The 16,561-nt window shown below is 40.6% G+C and overlaps 1 protein-coding gene across 2 annotated transcripts in view; it reads right to left on the bottom strand.

Moving 5' to 3' along the window:
• Positions 1-12,240, bottom strand: part of ssbp4 (single stranded DNA binding protein 4) — a 127,895-nt gene extending 115,655 nt beyond the window's left edge. For both annotated transcript variants that reach the window (XM_061737673.1, XM_061737672.1), the window contains exon 1: positions 12,092-12,240. In XM_061737673.1, the coding sequence (XP_061593657.1) occupies positions 12,092-12,147 (56 nt within the window). In that variant the 5' untranslated portion in view covers positions 12,148-12,240. The remainder of the gene's footprint in view (positions 1-12,091) is intronic.
• Between the last annotated feature and the right edge of the window lie 4,321 nt (positions 12,241-16,561).

Genomic DNA, 16,561 nt, shown 5'->3' with positions numbered 1-16,561 from the left:
CAAACAAAGAAAAGCTGCAGTCACCCCGCTGATTCAAGCTCAGAGCCCTCTCGCTCTGAGATGTAATCACACAAGGTAATAGTAGAAATTGAAGTTAAAATTAGAAATAAACCAACTGGGCTTCAGACCAGCAAGTTGAATAATTCAGCCATTGAGAGAACAAGAAATACTTCTCTGTAATAACGCTGAGAATTAAACCGTCTCACTGTTGCACGCTTTTAAACAAGTCATGACAAGTGATAATTTCCACGTTGCAATTTCTCATGTGTCACAACTGACCACAGATAAAATTCATTTAAACTTCTGCAGAAAAGGAAGTGTGTGGTGAATAGATCCACAAGGAAACAAAAGTCTCGTCGCACGTCGACACAACAGTGAGACTCCATAAAATCAGCACTCCCTGCCAAGAAATAATCTGACACATAACTTAATTAAAACTCCCAAATGCACCACTTTGTCTTTTGTTTTGGTGAGATTAAACACAATATCGCTTCTTAATTTGTAAGATTGATAGCTGCAGCAAAAGTAACTTCAAATTTAACAGACAGTCGTGCACTGCTATTGATCATTTCATCGACCTCCCAACGAGAAAGCAAATAAGTATATTTCCCGGATATTGATTTGAAACATTTAGTGAGCCAATTTGCAAATAACTGTTAATTTGAGACTGATCTATGAATCCAAACCATAGTCTCTGGAAGAACAGATTGTTACTTTCTCTCAACAGCTGACTAATCCCTGTTACTTGTCACTGCCTTTGCCTTATTAGTGCTCATCACACAGCGACTGGAAGGGATCCTGACAGCTTCAGCTGGCCCGGACCTTTGAAAACTCAAAGCTTTCATCCCCAGCAACTTAACCTGCACATAGACTCAGACGGGAGTGGATGCTCGTGTCTGAGTTGAGCTTGTGACAAACTTAGGTCAAAAAGCCACTTCAACACAAAGCAACTGAGGTATTCTAACAGGAATGCAGAGTCCTGGACGAGGACGAGCACTTCAGCCTGCAGTGACCTTCAGTGTTGTTGTCTGCGCTTCTTCAACAGAGTACGGAGAGCTGTTGTGCTGTCTTATACAGAGAGCACCTGGTTTTATGCTGATCGCATACATCAAGGCCGGGGCATTATGATGTTTGGGTTCATTCTACACCATAGTGAATGGATCAATAATGAGCCACAATAAAGCTGAGCGATAGCCATTTACTGAAAGAAATTATTGGTTAGAGGCCCGTTTTAATCCGCATTAGAAAGCAGATAAAACTGTAACATCATTCATTGTTTATACTTAGAGTAAACCATTTATTTAAAACCAGAAGCATTTGCTGGGTACAATCACAAGCATGTATGGCACAAGACTGTATGTGCAGAAAAGGAGTCATAAGTAGGAGCAGAGTACTCGGTGTAATATTTTATATTGATCTCAAATGGACTGAATGCCCTGGTATTATTGTGTGAAAGTGTCCAGTGTTTTTTCTTCTCTCTACCGACGCTTGTGTTCGCAGCTAAACTATCACGATGTTCAGTTGTGCCGAGATGTTTGATTGTGAAGCAATTTATTGTACAGAAAATTGTCAGAAAAAGGAACAACATCACTAACCCACCAAGATGACTCTCATCTTCATTGGGTTAAATGAAGCAGACAGATTACATCATTTTATTCACACGTTCATGGAGCTACCACAACGTCAAACAACTGTTTCACTAAAGTTTCAGACATGCATGCTCTCAAACAGATCTTAAATGTACATTTGTTTTGCAGCTGGACAGTAAGAGGTTTAGGCCTATTTTAATAGAGATATCAAAGTGTATTACAGGAAAAAAAAAATGATGCCACAAAGTTTTGGACTGTAATTTACTTTGATCGAGTTGAAAATAAAACACCCTAATGGTTGTATATCAGGCCCCGTTTACACAGAGAAAAAACGGTGGTGTTTTCATGCGTTTTGGCCGTTCGTTTACACGAAAACGGAGCTCAAAGCCCCCAAAAACGATTATTTCTGAAAACTCCGGCCAAAGTGGAGATTTTCAAAAACTCAGTTTTCACGTTTGCGTCTAAACAGAGGGAAACGGAGATTTAGGCTTCAGAACGTCACATTATGCAACAGAAACGTCACCAGCGTCATGAGTGCGACCTGTGTTTACAATTAGTTTGGCCACCATCAATATTTTCTTGTATTTTACCTGTTTTATATTCTAAAGTCACACTTAAAAGTAACTCCACTTCTCTGTCACTCCAAGCGAAACACTCTCGTTCCGTCTTGGAAGTGAAGCCTATGTGTAAACGTGGCCTCAGTCTAAAAGATACAGTTGCAACAATTCTTGTCAGTGGTGTTTCAGTGAACAGTCATGTGATCTGCATGTTCAGGTAAGTTAATACATATAAAGATGATCCTAAATGGGTGTGTTTTAATATTAAAATGTGCTAGTGTAAAATGAGCCTTTGTTTTTATTTGTGTTTTTGGCCATTCCCTGTAACGTTGAGAGAGAATCTCCCTGTTTCTGCTGTATCAGCTCCAACAGTTCAGGGGGAGGGCAGTGAAGTTTTCCACTGAAGTGGGGGGTCCGCTGGTGAGATGTGTGTAAATGAGGCCCTCTTTGCGGTGTGAAATACCCAGCGGCAGGCGTCAGCTCCGATATACTCTTCTAGCACTGTACAAAATTGCACAGAGATTCTCGTGAGCACTGCAGCAATGAAATTTTCATGGCATAGTCTGGTGTGATCTGAGGGGGCTCCGTGCACTAGCAACGGGCACCTGCCCTGGCTATGATGCATTATTTAAAAACACTCATTCAATCCAGGCTTCAGGGGACACCTTTTGTTACTCTGTCAGATCCGGTAAGAGTAACTCTGCTGAACATGAGTTCTTATGTGAACTGAAGACAGGGCTCTTGAAGGAGGGCCGGCAGATGCAGACAGGGGAGGATATACTGTACTGTCCTGCAGGTACTGCAGGTGTGTCACTGGGAAACCGAGGGTCAGGAGCCCAAACTGGTTCCTCTGTGAATACAGGTTTCTCCACTATGACCCTCCCACTTTTATCATTCAGGAATAAAGGATAAAATCAGAGGTGTCAAGTAACGAAGTACAAATACTTCGTTACCTTACTTAAGTAGAAATTTTGGTTATCTATACTTCACTGGAGTAATTATTTTTCAGACGACTTTTTACTTTTACTCCTTTCACGCAATTATCTGTACTTTTTACTCCTTACATTTTAAAAACAGCCTCGTTACTCTATTTCATTTCGGACTTTTAAAAAAAACTATCCAGTTAAATTGCTCCATCCGGATAGAGTGAATTTGGTTGTGGTTGTTTCAGATGTTCTTGTCCAGTTTTGTTCTTACATCCGTTCCCTCAGATTCCTGCAACTAAACTTGGATGTACATTCCAATAAAGGTTAGGATAAATGATAACATGCCTCTGAAGTTTGACTTTTTGCACCATTACAATACTTATAGGCAACTAGTCATCATATCTCCTGCTCTCTGAAACACATGTTAATGCTCAATAGTACACATATATGGTTCTTTAATATATTTGCATTATACTAAGATACATTCATTTTCAATGGCTTTTGTCCTTAATGGCTTTTTTCCCCCTTACATTACTTTTACTTTTATACTTTAAGTAGTTTTGAAACCAGTACTTTTATACTTTTACTTGAGTAAAAAACTTGAGTTGATACTTCAACTTCTACAGGAGTATTTTTAAACTCTAGTATCTATACTTCTACCTGAGTAATGAATGTGAATACTGAAGACACTTCTGGATAAAATACATTAAACACAGGGAAGACGCAGCTTTCTCTGAGTTTCTTGGCCACGTTCCACTCTCTTTGACGGCCTCCTGACATGCACTGCTTTCCACTAACACGGCATAAACTGAATGTGCAGCTTTTGTGTATCCCTATGTGCCTCCGATCTGACTCGGCTGGACATCTGAACATGAGCCAGTGACGGAGAGAAAATCAGGTGTTTTATTTTAACTATTCTGACTTCCCAGCAGGAAAACCCAAGTGGAACACCCCTGAAGGGGATTTTTTGACTTGAAAAGTCAAAGCAACCTCAACGGTCTAGAAAATATTGTGAAAAAATGAACTTTTCTTTTCTGTTTGGGATCGCAGGGTGTGTGACGTAACCACCAACTCAAAAACCCAAATATTACACAACGCCGTCAATTTGTTTGAGGCCTCTTAGGTCTGAAAATCTGTATTTCATTGAGGCAAGTTATGCACACTGTCAACATTTTCTCCTGCCCCACATCCACAAACATTTTGTCTAACCAGTAGGTTTTCATGAGAAAATGGTAACTCTAGAAAGACTTGAAGAGCTGGTGTGTGGTGGGGCTTCTCATCTGACAAACAGCAGTGATGACGGAAACCGTATCCTTTGGTGAAGGGTTTGATAACAAATGCGTAGTGCAATAACAACTTGATGACAGCTACAGCATTGCAATTACACCCTCACAAGTGTGATAGTGACTGTTCACAAGTGATGCTTTCTCTTGCTTCCATTCATCGTGGCTATGTTTTATACAACCACTTAACGCGGCCAAGGTGGCTGTAAATCAGCGAGTAAAGTGGTCGTCGATTCCTCAGCTCCCTCCGTATGTCAAAGGGTCCTTGGACCAGACACAATTGCAATTCCTCTCAGGGTGGCTGACCAGTTCAAACTCAAACCGGAGGCCTGGGAGCTTGTGGTTTCAACACAGTATTCCTGTGGTTTCTGCACACTTCTGGACTGAGATCTCTGATGTTGTACCTGGGATCTGCTGGAAGTCACTGCTCCAAGTGTTAAAACTACCACAGACACCACCGCTGCCTTCACCTTCCACATCTTTCGCTGTTGCAGCTGCTGTTAATACTACTGTGGTGCAGCAGCGTTGCCTCTAGTAACAGCAACACAGGTTGAAATCCCACCTGTGGCTGCATCTGCATACCTCAGCAAACAACCATGACTGAGATACATAGTAATGCCCTGCTGGCGCGGGTGTTGCCTGGATTAAGAGGGTCTGCATCAGTTGTTGGATACCTGGACACACTGACCAGAAATGACTCACAAATGCAGATATAAATATCTGCATTTCACTTATTGTTATGGCGATGCGATGGGACCGAATGTAACATTTAATTATAAATCTCATGTGACGCTAGGAATGGGCGATATTTTACCGTTCACGATAAACCGTCAAAAAAATTCCCCACAGTAAGAATTTGTCATCTCGCGGTAAAAACGATAAATTCCCATTGATGACGTTTTTGTGTAAAACTGATTTATGGTTCTGTGTCGATACAGAACGATGGAAGGAAGGAAGGAAGGAAGGAAGGAAGGAAGGAAGGAAGGAAGGAAGGAAGGAAGGAAGGAAGGAAGGAAGGAAGGAAGGAAGGAAGGAAGGAAGGAAGGAAAGGGGAGAAGGAAGGGAGAAAACAAGTTAAGAAGGAAGGAAGGGAGAAAGGAGGAAGGGAAGAAGGAAGGGAGAAAGGAGGAAGGAAGGAAGGAAGGAAGGAAGGAAGGAAGGAAGGAAGGAAGGAAGGAAGGAAGGAAGGAAGGAAGGAAGGAAGGAAGGAAGGAAGGAAGGAAGGAAGGAAGGAAGGAAGGAAAGAAGAAAGAAAGAAAGAAAGAAAGAAAGAAAGAAAGAAAGAAAGAAAGAAAGAAAGAAAGAAAGAAAGAAAGAAAGAAAGAAAGAAAGAAAGAAAGAAAGAAAGAAAGAAAGAAAGAAAGAAAGAAAGAAAGAAAGAAAAAAGGATAAATTCCCGTTGATGACGTTTTTGTGTAACAAACATGGTGGATCTGAGAGTGATATAGATTTATAGTTACAAAGGTGGAGTTGAATTGGTATTTTTTTTATCGTCATTTTTATCGTTATCGGGATAAATGCCAGAAATGATCGTGATACATTTTTTAGTCCATGCCGCCCATCCCTATGTGAAGCTCTGTCCAATCTCCTGCTAATGAGATATCGTACATGTACCAAGGCTCACTCTGTTGCCTTCACAGGCAGGTTTGAGGCTTCAGGAACATTAATGTAAGTGATTGAGTGACATCATTTGAGCAGATTCTTGTTAACATTTCACATTTCTGAAAGGTGCTTCTGATGATGTCCACAGAAATTTAACAAAAGTAAATAGCGGTGCCTTTTTATATGATGAAAAGAGTCAGCCAGATGGAGAGAAAGATATTTTTTTTTTTACCTGTAAATGAGTGAACATTAATAACTGTGAAATAAAGCTGGTGGGGAAGCACCACAAAGACAAACAGCAGTCTGACAACCACACTCTTCCAACTGCAGGATCATTTCCATCAGTTTTTAGACCACATGGCAATGTGGCAGAGCCAAGGGGGGGGGACGGGGGCATCCACTACACGTGTGTGATCTGCTCCTCCTTTACGCATCAAAGAGATCTCTCCCACTACTTGGTCCGTCGTCCAGCGTCAGCAAATACACCTGACATTTAGCCCCGGGCTGTCCCAGCCAGCCCTTACCTTCCCTTCACCAGAGATGAGGGCATCCCAGCTGAGTTTAGCCAGCTAAAGCTTAGACAGTTAGCAAATTAACTTTCATGTCTTTGCCTGAATAATTCAGCAGTGATTGCAGGGTGAGATGTGCATGACGGAAGTGAACGGGGACTAAGCCGGGCTGGTTACTACATGGCGAGTGCTTGCAACACTAATATAACTGTAAGAAAAAATACAAATAAATCCCCTGAAAATAATATCAAATATGTATAAACATTGTATAAAAGAAGTGAGTGTGGCATAAGTTGAAGGCGAATGAGAGGCTGGGTGAACGTTTCAGACGCGTGTGATACTGTAACACTTGTTCCCACACCGCTCAGTGCTTATATTTGCTTGGCTTTCTTAAAGGCGCTTCCTTTGTCAAAAAGAAATCAGCGTTGCTGAGAAAGTAAACATACATGGCTTTTGCCAGGAGTTAATCCACACGCCGCCCGTCACACATGTGCAGTCGTGTGACGACGGTACCCACTTTCACACGTGTGCACACACAGCTGAGGTGTGTTGTATCAGCTTTGACTCTGCGACATCATCTATTAAACCATTCACCTCCTATCTCAACAGTTCAACTGAGAGTTTCCTCTTCATTTTCAAATTTGGGTTTGTTTCATTCAGAAAAAAAAAGCTTAAGTTAAAGCGAATCTGAGATTCACTTTGCGACTCTGCTCAGATGCTTTTCTTCGTACTACGCTAATATAAAAACATGCATTTCTGCTCCGTGTTGACAAACTGATTAACAACTTGAGGCACATCGCTTCAACATTTACACTGCCGGCTTTATTTAAAAGGGAGAATACCAACAAATTTGTGTGGATGCTCGGAAAGCAGCTGACGATAGGCGGCATTAATTGACTGTTGACATATCTGAAAGAGAGCGCAGTCAGCCAGAGGATGCTGGGGTAAATCGAGGGTTTCTTTACTTTTACATCAGTGTGCGTGAGCGGCTCTTTAGGCTTCCTTCAAAAGGCTAAAAATGCAGATGGCAGAGCCATCTGTGTGGAATCAAAACCATGCATTCAGACCTGAAGATCCCCATTAAATGGCACGTAAATACATGGGAGGAGTCAGAGGAGGAGCGGAGGATGTAAAGAGACTCGTGTTCAAAACAAACTGATTAACTTTACACTCGAAGTTCTTTTCCCAAACAAATCTGCCATCTCTTGAAATAACAAAGGAATCGCTGTAAATAAACCAGTATTAGAAAACAAATACTTTTTTTTTTGTTTTTTTTTTGCCCTTTTTTAAATTGAGCTGTTTCACTGAGTTATTAAACATTTTAGTGAATAACATCTTTTAATTAAGACCCCGATTAAGGCTACACAATAAGGGCACGCTCTTAAAGAAGCTCCTGTATCACCCACTGCCATACAAATACCATTAAATACAACACTGAATTATGTGACATTTAATTTTGTTGCTTGCAAGGGCATCAGTTCTTCCTCTACTTTTATTATCATTATCTCTTTACAAAAAGCCTCATTTAATAACGTCTCTCAAGGATCTGCACAGGAAAAAAAAGGGAAAAAAACTTCCCTCCCCCCACGCTGCTGCTACCTGCGCTCTCAAGACATCGAGGCCAGGCTGCCGAATTCCACATGTGTGGTGACGACTTTGTGGAGAGGAATCTGTGTAAGTGTTTGTGAGCCAGTTTGTGTCATGTTGTATTTCTGAACCAAACTGAAGGATTTGAGCCTTGGTTTCAAGGCTTTGAAAGAAATAAGAATAATACAATAAAAAAACTAAGTCTTGTGCACGGGATGGCAAACACTCGGTGAAGGTGAGTGTACGTTGTTGGACCATTTTGTACATGAAGCTTGAGTTCTACAGTATGTGGCATTCAGAAGTGTAAACACTTAACGACACATTAAAAGCAGTTGCTTTTTTTGTTGTTGTTGTATATACTATAGCTTAGCTTTCAGAGTCCACCACCGTTGACCTGCAAACATTAGGTTATCCAAAAATACGGCATTTAACTGCACCAACTGCAGGAGGCGGAGCTGAAGTCAAGGATTATCTTGGAGGGAAATAAACTGCACGGAACCACAAACTCTTTGACACTCCGTGTGTCAACAGAGGCAAATGTTTAGGAATCACAACAGAGATCATTGAGATTCTGTTTAATTCCGTTCAATATTTTAAGAGTGAACCTAAATCCCAGAAAAGCTGCAACAGCTGGTCGTCACTTAAAACACTATCTTGTAAATAAACACGGCATGGGAATAAGTCTGAAGCCCCTCCTCTTGTTTTTGTTTTTATAATGTATTCAACATATTTAAATAAGACTGCGTGCTCACAGCAAATTCACTTAAAGAAGAACATAAAAAGTCTGTTTATTAAAATGATTATATTCCTTATAACAAATTCTTCCTTGGAGCTCCAGGAACATTCCAGCGGTAAATCAAACCCTCGGTCTATTACTAGGTGGTAATAAGTGTAAATTTTCACGTTTTCAGAGACCAAAACAACATAAATCAAAACACTTCTGAGTAAGAACAGAACATAAATTTGCAGCATAATGGCTATTAATATTAACCCAGAGGGAGAGTGGTGACGTCTGAATAACCTGCTATTTTAAGCCTCTGACAAGACTCTGACTCAAAGATGTCACTCCACTGAAGTGATAGAGTGGACGGCGCCCCTAGAGCCCAACCACGGCATTTCAGCTTTGTATGTGCACAAAAAGTGGATACAAATTTTTTTTTTTAAAGATTTTTAGTACAAGACTCTCCATCTATGCAGGTCGACTACGTATGGATGCAAAAGCAGGAGACTTGATGCCTCTGCTCCCACTGAACCGCATCGGTATTTATATTTATGACAAAGTCGGCAACGGTTTGGAAGCCGAGGCTATGAACTCTACTGACAGTAGTTTGAATGACCTGCAGTCAACGTAGCAGCGAACAGAAGGACGTTCCTGTACAAACAGTTCTTTCAGTGCACTTTTTGTACAACTACAAGGTAGAACATTACCGCGGTTCGTTTGTAGGGACGCTACCAGCCATCACTTTTAGCGCGTATGCATTTTTTTGTCTTTTCAGAGGCTTAAAATCGCTTTTCTGACATGGCTACTTGCTCTCTGTGCTTATGTTAGCAGTTGTTATGCTGCAAATGTAAAATATATTCAATTCAAACTGCTACAGAGATTTAACTCCAGATTACTCCTTCAAGTCTTTCTTTGAAAAGTTAGTTGTTTGGTTTTTTTTAATCAACGTGCAATAGTGAACAGAAAGTAAGCTTAAGATAAGACAAAACAGATCCACACACCGCTAACAGAGAGCAACTGCTTTGCATTGATGATAATATATCCAGTTTTCTTGGGTGTCCTGAACACACCTATTTTCATTTCATGAAATCAACATATAGTCTATTTTACCTTAAAAAAAAAGAACAACTTCATAATGAATCCTCTCTCAGCAAGGGCTGCGGCTGTGATGCCACACTGTGTCACTGAGTCTGGCTTTAATAAGATACAGATCCATCCGGGGCGCCTTCTTTTCATTAGCTGAATATGTAAAGAGTTGTATGAATATGCAAATATGAATATTAGCTAATTCACTGATGCATTGAGGCAGCTGTTGTGAGCGCCGCATTTACAAGGGAACATGTGTTCGCCCTGCAGGGCAGGTTAGGGTGACATGACAGGTGAGGGCACGCGTCGTCTGTTACGTGTGGACAGTACCTATGGGCCTGTGACACACATGCACCCACACACACACACACACACACACTCAACTCAACTCAAGTAAAAAGATAAATTGAAAGAAAATGACATTTTTTAACTTCAATGGTGGTTATAAACAGGTCAGAGGCATAAATGCAAACAGAAAAATAGATAAATTCATGAATCTTTTTATTTATAAGCAGCCTTAACACAGAAGCATTCATCATTTCCAGCTCTCAAAAGACTTGTAGTTCTTATGAGTTAAATTATTAATCCTCCTCCTACGCTATCATTTGAAATACATGCTGCCTCTGCACTGATTTCACTCCCAATGACACATGGAACATAATCCACGGTCCCTGAACAAGCAAGTGCAACTAAAAACTGTCTAAAGAGACAGCTTTTAAGCAGTATGTTACTTTCAGTGTAATATAAATAAACTAATGATGCTGAGGCTCACAAAACAGGTGTAGAGCAGCCTGATATCTGCACACGGTTCATATGCAATATTAAAGCATCATATGCTGGTTCAAAGGTCACCCTGCCTGCTGTTGGTGAAGCCTCATGGGACTGTTGTCATTTAGTATTCACTGCTCCGCTTCAACACGCACATAGATACACACGGACACTCAATTTTCCAGCAAAATGGTGTAAATTCGGAGCGGAAATCAAATGCTCCTCCACCAGATGTGTGCAAGTGTAAAGTCTTGTATTGATATAAGCTAAAGCACATAACTGAAAAGCTCAATCAAACTGACATGGCAGCCAATTAAAAAAAATGCAAACGTGCAATAGAAATTGTTTTTCTGTTACAGATGTATAGGCTCATGAGGAATAGTAAAGCCTCCCAGGACTTGACAGTGTTTGCAGATAACAGTAGCATCTCAGCAGGGGTTCCTGCTCACTCCTCCGACCTCACACTTTAGTGCGTAAAAGCGCAAATGATAATGAAAGGCGATTCTAATTCAAAGGGGGTCTGACTCTGAGGAAATATGTTCTGGTGTACTGAAGTAAAAGGTAGACATGATAAGCGGTGGCTTAGACAGTCGTCTATCTTTGTGACATTTAAAAGTGTTTTATTCATAGCAAATCAAAAGCACGGACCCCCCTCCAAAAAAAAAAAAAAAAAAACGCGACATGTGAGTTAATCTGTGCTGTAATTTCAAATGGAGAACTTTTTAAACGCAGAACACTGTGGCTTGTCCACATGTTTTTTCATAATCAAGAATATTTCAACTCATTCTCACTCTGAGTATTTTTCTGTGGTAGAAATAGGGTGGCATGAGTACTACTCGAGCGCTGAAAAGTTTCGCCCCGCTGCCTGACTGGTGAATGGGACCAAACTTTTCCCCTGCTCGCCGGACTGGCTGCGCCGCGGCTTTTACGCACCGGGCGCGCAGCGAGCAGCCGGCACAAAGGCGCCTGTTTCTGGCTCCGCACACAAACTACACATCCACACATCCAGCCGCTTCATCCCTGCAAGTTTTGTCGGGGGGAAACGTGCCCGTACTGGGACTCGTACGCATGCTTTTAACAAGAAACGTGGTGCTTCTTCAACTTTCCATGCTGTGGCGAGGGGTGCGTAAAAGCGATACCAGAAACATAAAAATACATTGTCCCCTTTCACACTCCAACTTACATTGGTGTACCTTGCGTGCACCGAAGATTACACACAAAGATTTATATCATAAGCCATGCATAATAACAAGGCGGCTACATCTTTTACAGGAGAAAAAGTTGGAGAGACGCACCTCTGGGGTGGTCGGATGGATTTGGAGGAGCGACTGCGGGGACGCGCACTTTCATACCCTCCTTTTAAATTACAGCACCTAGTTTAGAAAGTTGTGCTCCCCTCCTCTGCCCCCTATCCTGCATGATAACCAGGTAAACTTGTATAATAGAACAGATCATGCACTTACTTTTCTCTTGCTTGGCTATCGGAAGGGACGACAGCTCCTTTACCTTTGGCGTACATGCTGGATTCTGTTTTAAGACTTTTGCCCCACTCAACACCTGTCAAAGAAAGCAGCCAGGAAAACGCTCCATCTCCATAGCTACCCCTTTAGTGTTTTTCCTCCCCCCTTCTCCTCCCCCTCCTCCTTCTTCCTCCTCCTTCTCTCTCCTCTCCCACCCTCGCTCTTTTTTCCTTTTTTTTTTCTCTTTTCTCTTTTTTTTTTTTTTTTTTTTTTTTTTTACATCTCCAACATTGGCCACAAATCAGGCACAGTTTCTATTGGGGGGACTTGAAACCGTCCTCTGTTGGATTTTTTTTTCTCCCCCCCTTCTCAGTGGCTGTTCCGCTGGCCTGCTCGTCCTCCCTCCGCTGTGCAGAGGGTGGGGGCTCCTTAAAGGCACACGCACGCTTTTTGTTTATGGTTTTAAAGAACATACGGGGAGGATACGTTGTGGAAAGGTATGCCGATGACCGACACATCTTATTGGAGGTCGTAGAGAGAAGTAATTTCATTCTTTATCTTAAAAAAAAAAAAAAAGTACCTTAATTTTGACCATCAAATCTGGCTCCTCATTCACAGAAACAGGACACTTCTCTCAGCTGTAATATGTTTGCACCCTCTTACCTATGGAATGAATTAGTTCTTATATTTGGTTACATGGCAGTTTTCTGATGTGATATTTTTCAGTTAGGCTATTACTGTGTAACTAGGCTCCAACAAATATGAATATGAATAACATATAACACAAGATGTCCTGCGAAAAAAATCTGAGGAATAGAAGAGGAGCCAGTAAATGTATTTGTTACAGGGTCTTTGTTTTCTCTTTGGCTCCACTTGTCATGATCTACAAATTTTGTTCATTTTGGTTTTCTTGTGTTTTCTTTACGGTCTACCATTTTTATGTTAAACAGGATTTTGATTTGTTGATCTAGTGATTTTTCCAGACTCTTGTGGATTTTCTTGTATTACATCAGTAACACCTCAGTTCTTTGTTTAGTGATGTCAGTGCTCCATTTCCTGTTTTACTTCCGCCCCTTCCTCCCTACTTCTTCCTCCTGTTGTCTCCCTTGATAATCTTCACCTGTGTCCCCTTTTTTTTCCTGTGTTTTTTGTTGGGTGGGGTGGGGGGGGTCTGCTTTTGTAAATATATTTTGTCTTGTCTTAAAGTCTTCCCCTGCTAGTTTCATTCTGCTTCCCATCCTGTGGTGCTCTCATTATGTTTCCCCTCATACTACTCACCTTTTCTTTGCTTTGTATAATATATAATAATAATAATAATAATAATAATAATAATAATAATAATAATAATAATAATAATAATAATAATAATAATAATAATAATAACAATATGTATAATAATAATAATAATAATAATAATAGGAATAATAGGAATAATCATAATAACAACAATAATAATAATAATAATAATAATAATTATTATTATTATTATTATTATTATTATTATTATTATTATTACATTTTTACCCTTTCCTCAAGGACAAGTGCATTTGAGGGAGACATGAATCTCCCTGGCACTTATAAGTCGTGCTATTGCTAACCCATTTCAAGCTTAAATGTACACCAATCAGCAGCAATATTAAAACCACTGATAGGTGAAAAGATTAAAATTGATCAAGTCATGAAAGGCTATGCTCCTCTGGGAGTCGTGTATCTTAGTATTTAATGTGCATGTTTCTTGTACACATAACACCCATCTGGATCAAACACACTGCACAGAGGTGACTGCTGTCCTTGAGACCCGACTGCAGCAGGCTCTACTTGTGGGAAAATGAGCCCGAGATCCCAATATGGCTAAGCATCTATGAGATGAACCTGATTCACATCAAACTCACTACACAACCAATCAATCCATCAATCCATTTTTCTATACCCACTTCATCCTGTTAAGGGTCAAGAGAGGTCCCAGGCTCAGTCTCCCAGTCCTCAGCTGTCATCAGATGAGATGCATCCTACACCCTGAACAAGTCCATCACAGGGCCACGCGGACAAAAAATCCATGTACACACACACACACGCACAGAAAGCCCTGCTATTGATGTAGAATCACCAATCAACCCAATTCACATGTTGTTGTGATTGTGGAAGGAAGTCAGAGTATCTAGAGAGAACACAAACGGACAAAGGGAGAACCTGCAAACTCCAGACCAAAAGGTCTCAGATGAGAATTGAGCTGGAAGCCTTCTAGTAAGGTGACAGTGATAGCCCCCACACACCTGGGGTCCGTTTCACAAAGCAGGTTCAACAAACTCTGAGTCTAATCCTGAACTCTTAGTTGATCTACTCTGAGATCGGAAACTCTGAGTTTTCGGTTCCAGAACAGCGGATTTGAGTTAATTTACTCAACTCTAAGTAGTTTCACCTGGAGTTAAGCGCGTGCGCCACAACTATCAAAAGTCAGTATCTATAGAGCGCTGATACAACGATTCACCATGGCAACCGGCGACAACAAAAGATCCACGTACTTAAAAAAAAACAAAACTTTATTTAACATTTCAATTTACAAAATCCCTTTGAGGAAACATTGCATCTGAAGATCCACATACTTCACGCCGTGTCCTTTTTCACCCAAATGGAATTAAATGAAAACCCAAAATAAAAAATCTCCAAAAATTTGAATATATTATGAAATCATTAAACAATTCAATCATCAAAATTATAACAAATAAAGGATTAACATATATTGCTTTGCCTGTAATGAGACTATGTACTGTAATATACATGTATTACGTGGTCTGATAACCATATCCCGACGAATATTTAATTCTCTGCGCATTAATTCTGCACCTTCATCAATTGTGTCTTCATCAAAAGGACATGCCATGTTCGTGACAATGGACTTCTAATATATATATACTGACTCTGTTTTAAATGACAGACGGCAGAACTTCGCCAAAACTCGCCTGCTGACTGAATGAATGAGGAAATCAAATGTGCGTGTGTCTCTGAAAGAGGCGGAGACGCAGAGAAACTCCAGGTTCATTGAGATAAACCTGGTCCCGACCAGGTTAGATTCAGAGAGTCTGTTACTACGGTAACTGACCGAGAGCTTAAGTTACCTCTCTTTGTGAAACAGGCTAGAGTTACCTCTCTTTCTCTGGTTTGAGTTACCTCCCTTTGTGAAACGGAAAACTCAGAGTTTCCCTCAGGGTTAACAGACTCAGAGTTTTCACTAAACCTGCTTTGTGAAACGGACCCCTGAAACCCACCTAAAACTCCTGGTATCTGCCTCATAAGTCATCCCCAGAGGCCAAGCGTCAATGCCCAGACGAGTCAAAGCTGTTTTGCCGGTAAAATCTTTTTGAATGTCATGGCAGATCAGTCCAGCAGTGCGGAGGTTAAGGTATCAAATGAGTGTGTACCACAGTGTGTACAAAAGATGAGCGTAGTCACTGTCAAGTCACCCACTGGTTTACAGACAGCCATGTTAAAAACTTAATAGAATCAGGCATTTTTGTTTTGCCATCTCAAACTTTGGTGGCAGAAGTGATGTACAGGGTGTAGATCTTAATAAAATCCAAGAATAGCCGACTCCATGCGTCATTTGGACAGCAGCTTTGGCACTCAACTGTCACTCAAAGCAGGAACACCTGCAATTATGTTTCATTTTCAGACTTCGTACTATTTAGTACAAAAAAAAAAAATTCAGTTCACACTCAATTATTATTGAGGACAAAAATGCTGGAAGCACACTGTAAATGTACGTCTAATATAAAGCTGGGGGTTTCAAAGGAGCACAAAGAAGAGAATTAATTTAAAGAAATTAATTTAAAGGAATATTTGGGTAGTTTAGTTTAGTTTAGTGCTTTGCAGTCTCCAGCCTATTTTATCAGCAAAAACCTACCCAAAGTAATTTTGAAACAGCATATTATACTAATGAGTACAGATTTCTCCAAAATCTGTATGTATGCAGTATGTGATCAATCACACAATGTGCTGTAAGAAGCACCTGGATGGTCCACTTAAATAATGGACATTCTTCTTATGTCTACCTGACCTCCTGCATTTGGGATGACCACACTCTACTCTCGATCTTCCTAAGTATAACCCTGCACATTCAAACCTAAAGAGGGTCAGATCCATTCATGACAAACCCAATCCCTCCATATTTCTGCACTAAAACCCCACCACAGGACAAACCGGTTTGTATCAAGTCAGTTGTGTGCTATATTGTTTTGTTTTTTTTGTCAGTGGCCACTCATTTAGAGCTTGTCAAACCTCTTCATCAAGCTATGAAACCCATGGATGTAGAGCCTGATCTTGATTTTGATCATCTTTAAAAGCCATTCGTCTCTGGAACTGACTTTTCACTTTTCATCAATGCTAAATATTCAAGACTTTGCAGTCTGGTCACGGTTCCACCTACCATACAAAGGGCTATAAGGTTTTCCAAACAGTAATTATGTTTATTACTAT

Source organism: Cololabis saira, chromosome 13, assembly GCF_033807715.1.
Source record: "Cololabis saira isolate AMF1-May2022 chromosome 13, fColSai1.1, whole genome shotgun sequence".
Taxonomy (NCBI): Eukaryota; Metazoa; Chordata; class Actinopteri; order Beloniformes; family Belonidae; genus Cololabis; species Cololabis saira.
The sequence above is the reverse complement of the archived record's forward strand: the minus strand, read 5'-3'. Positions and strand labels throughout refer to the sequence as shown.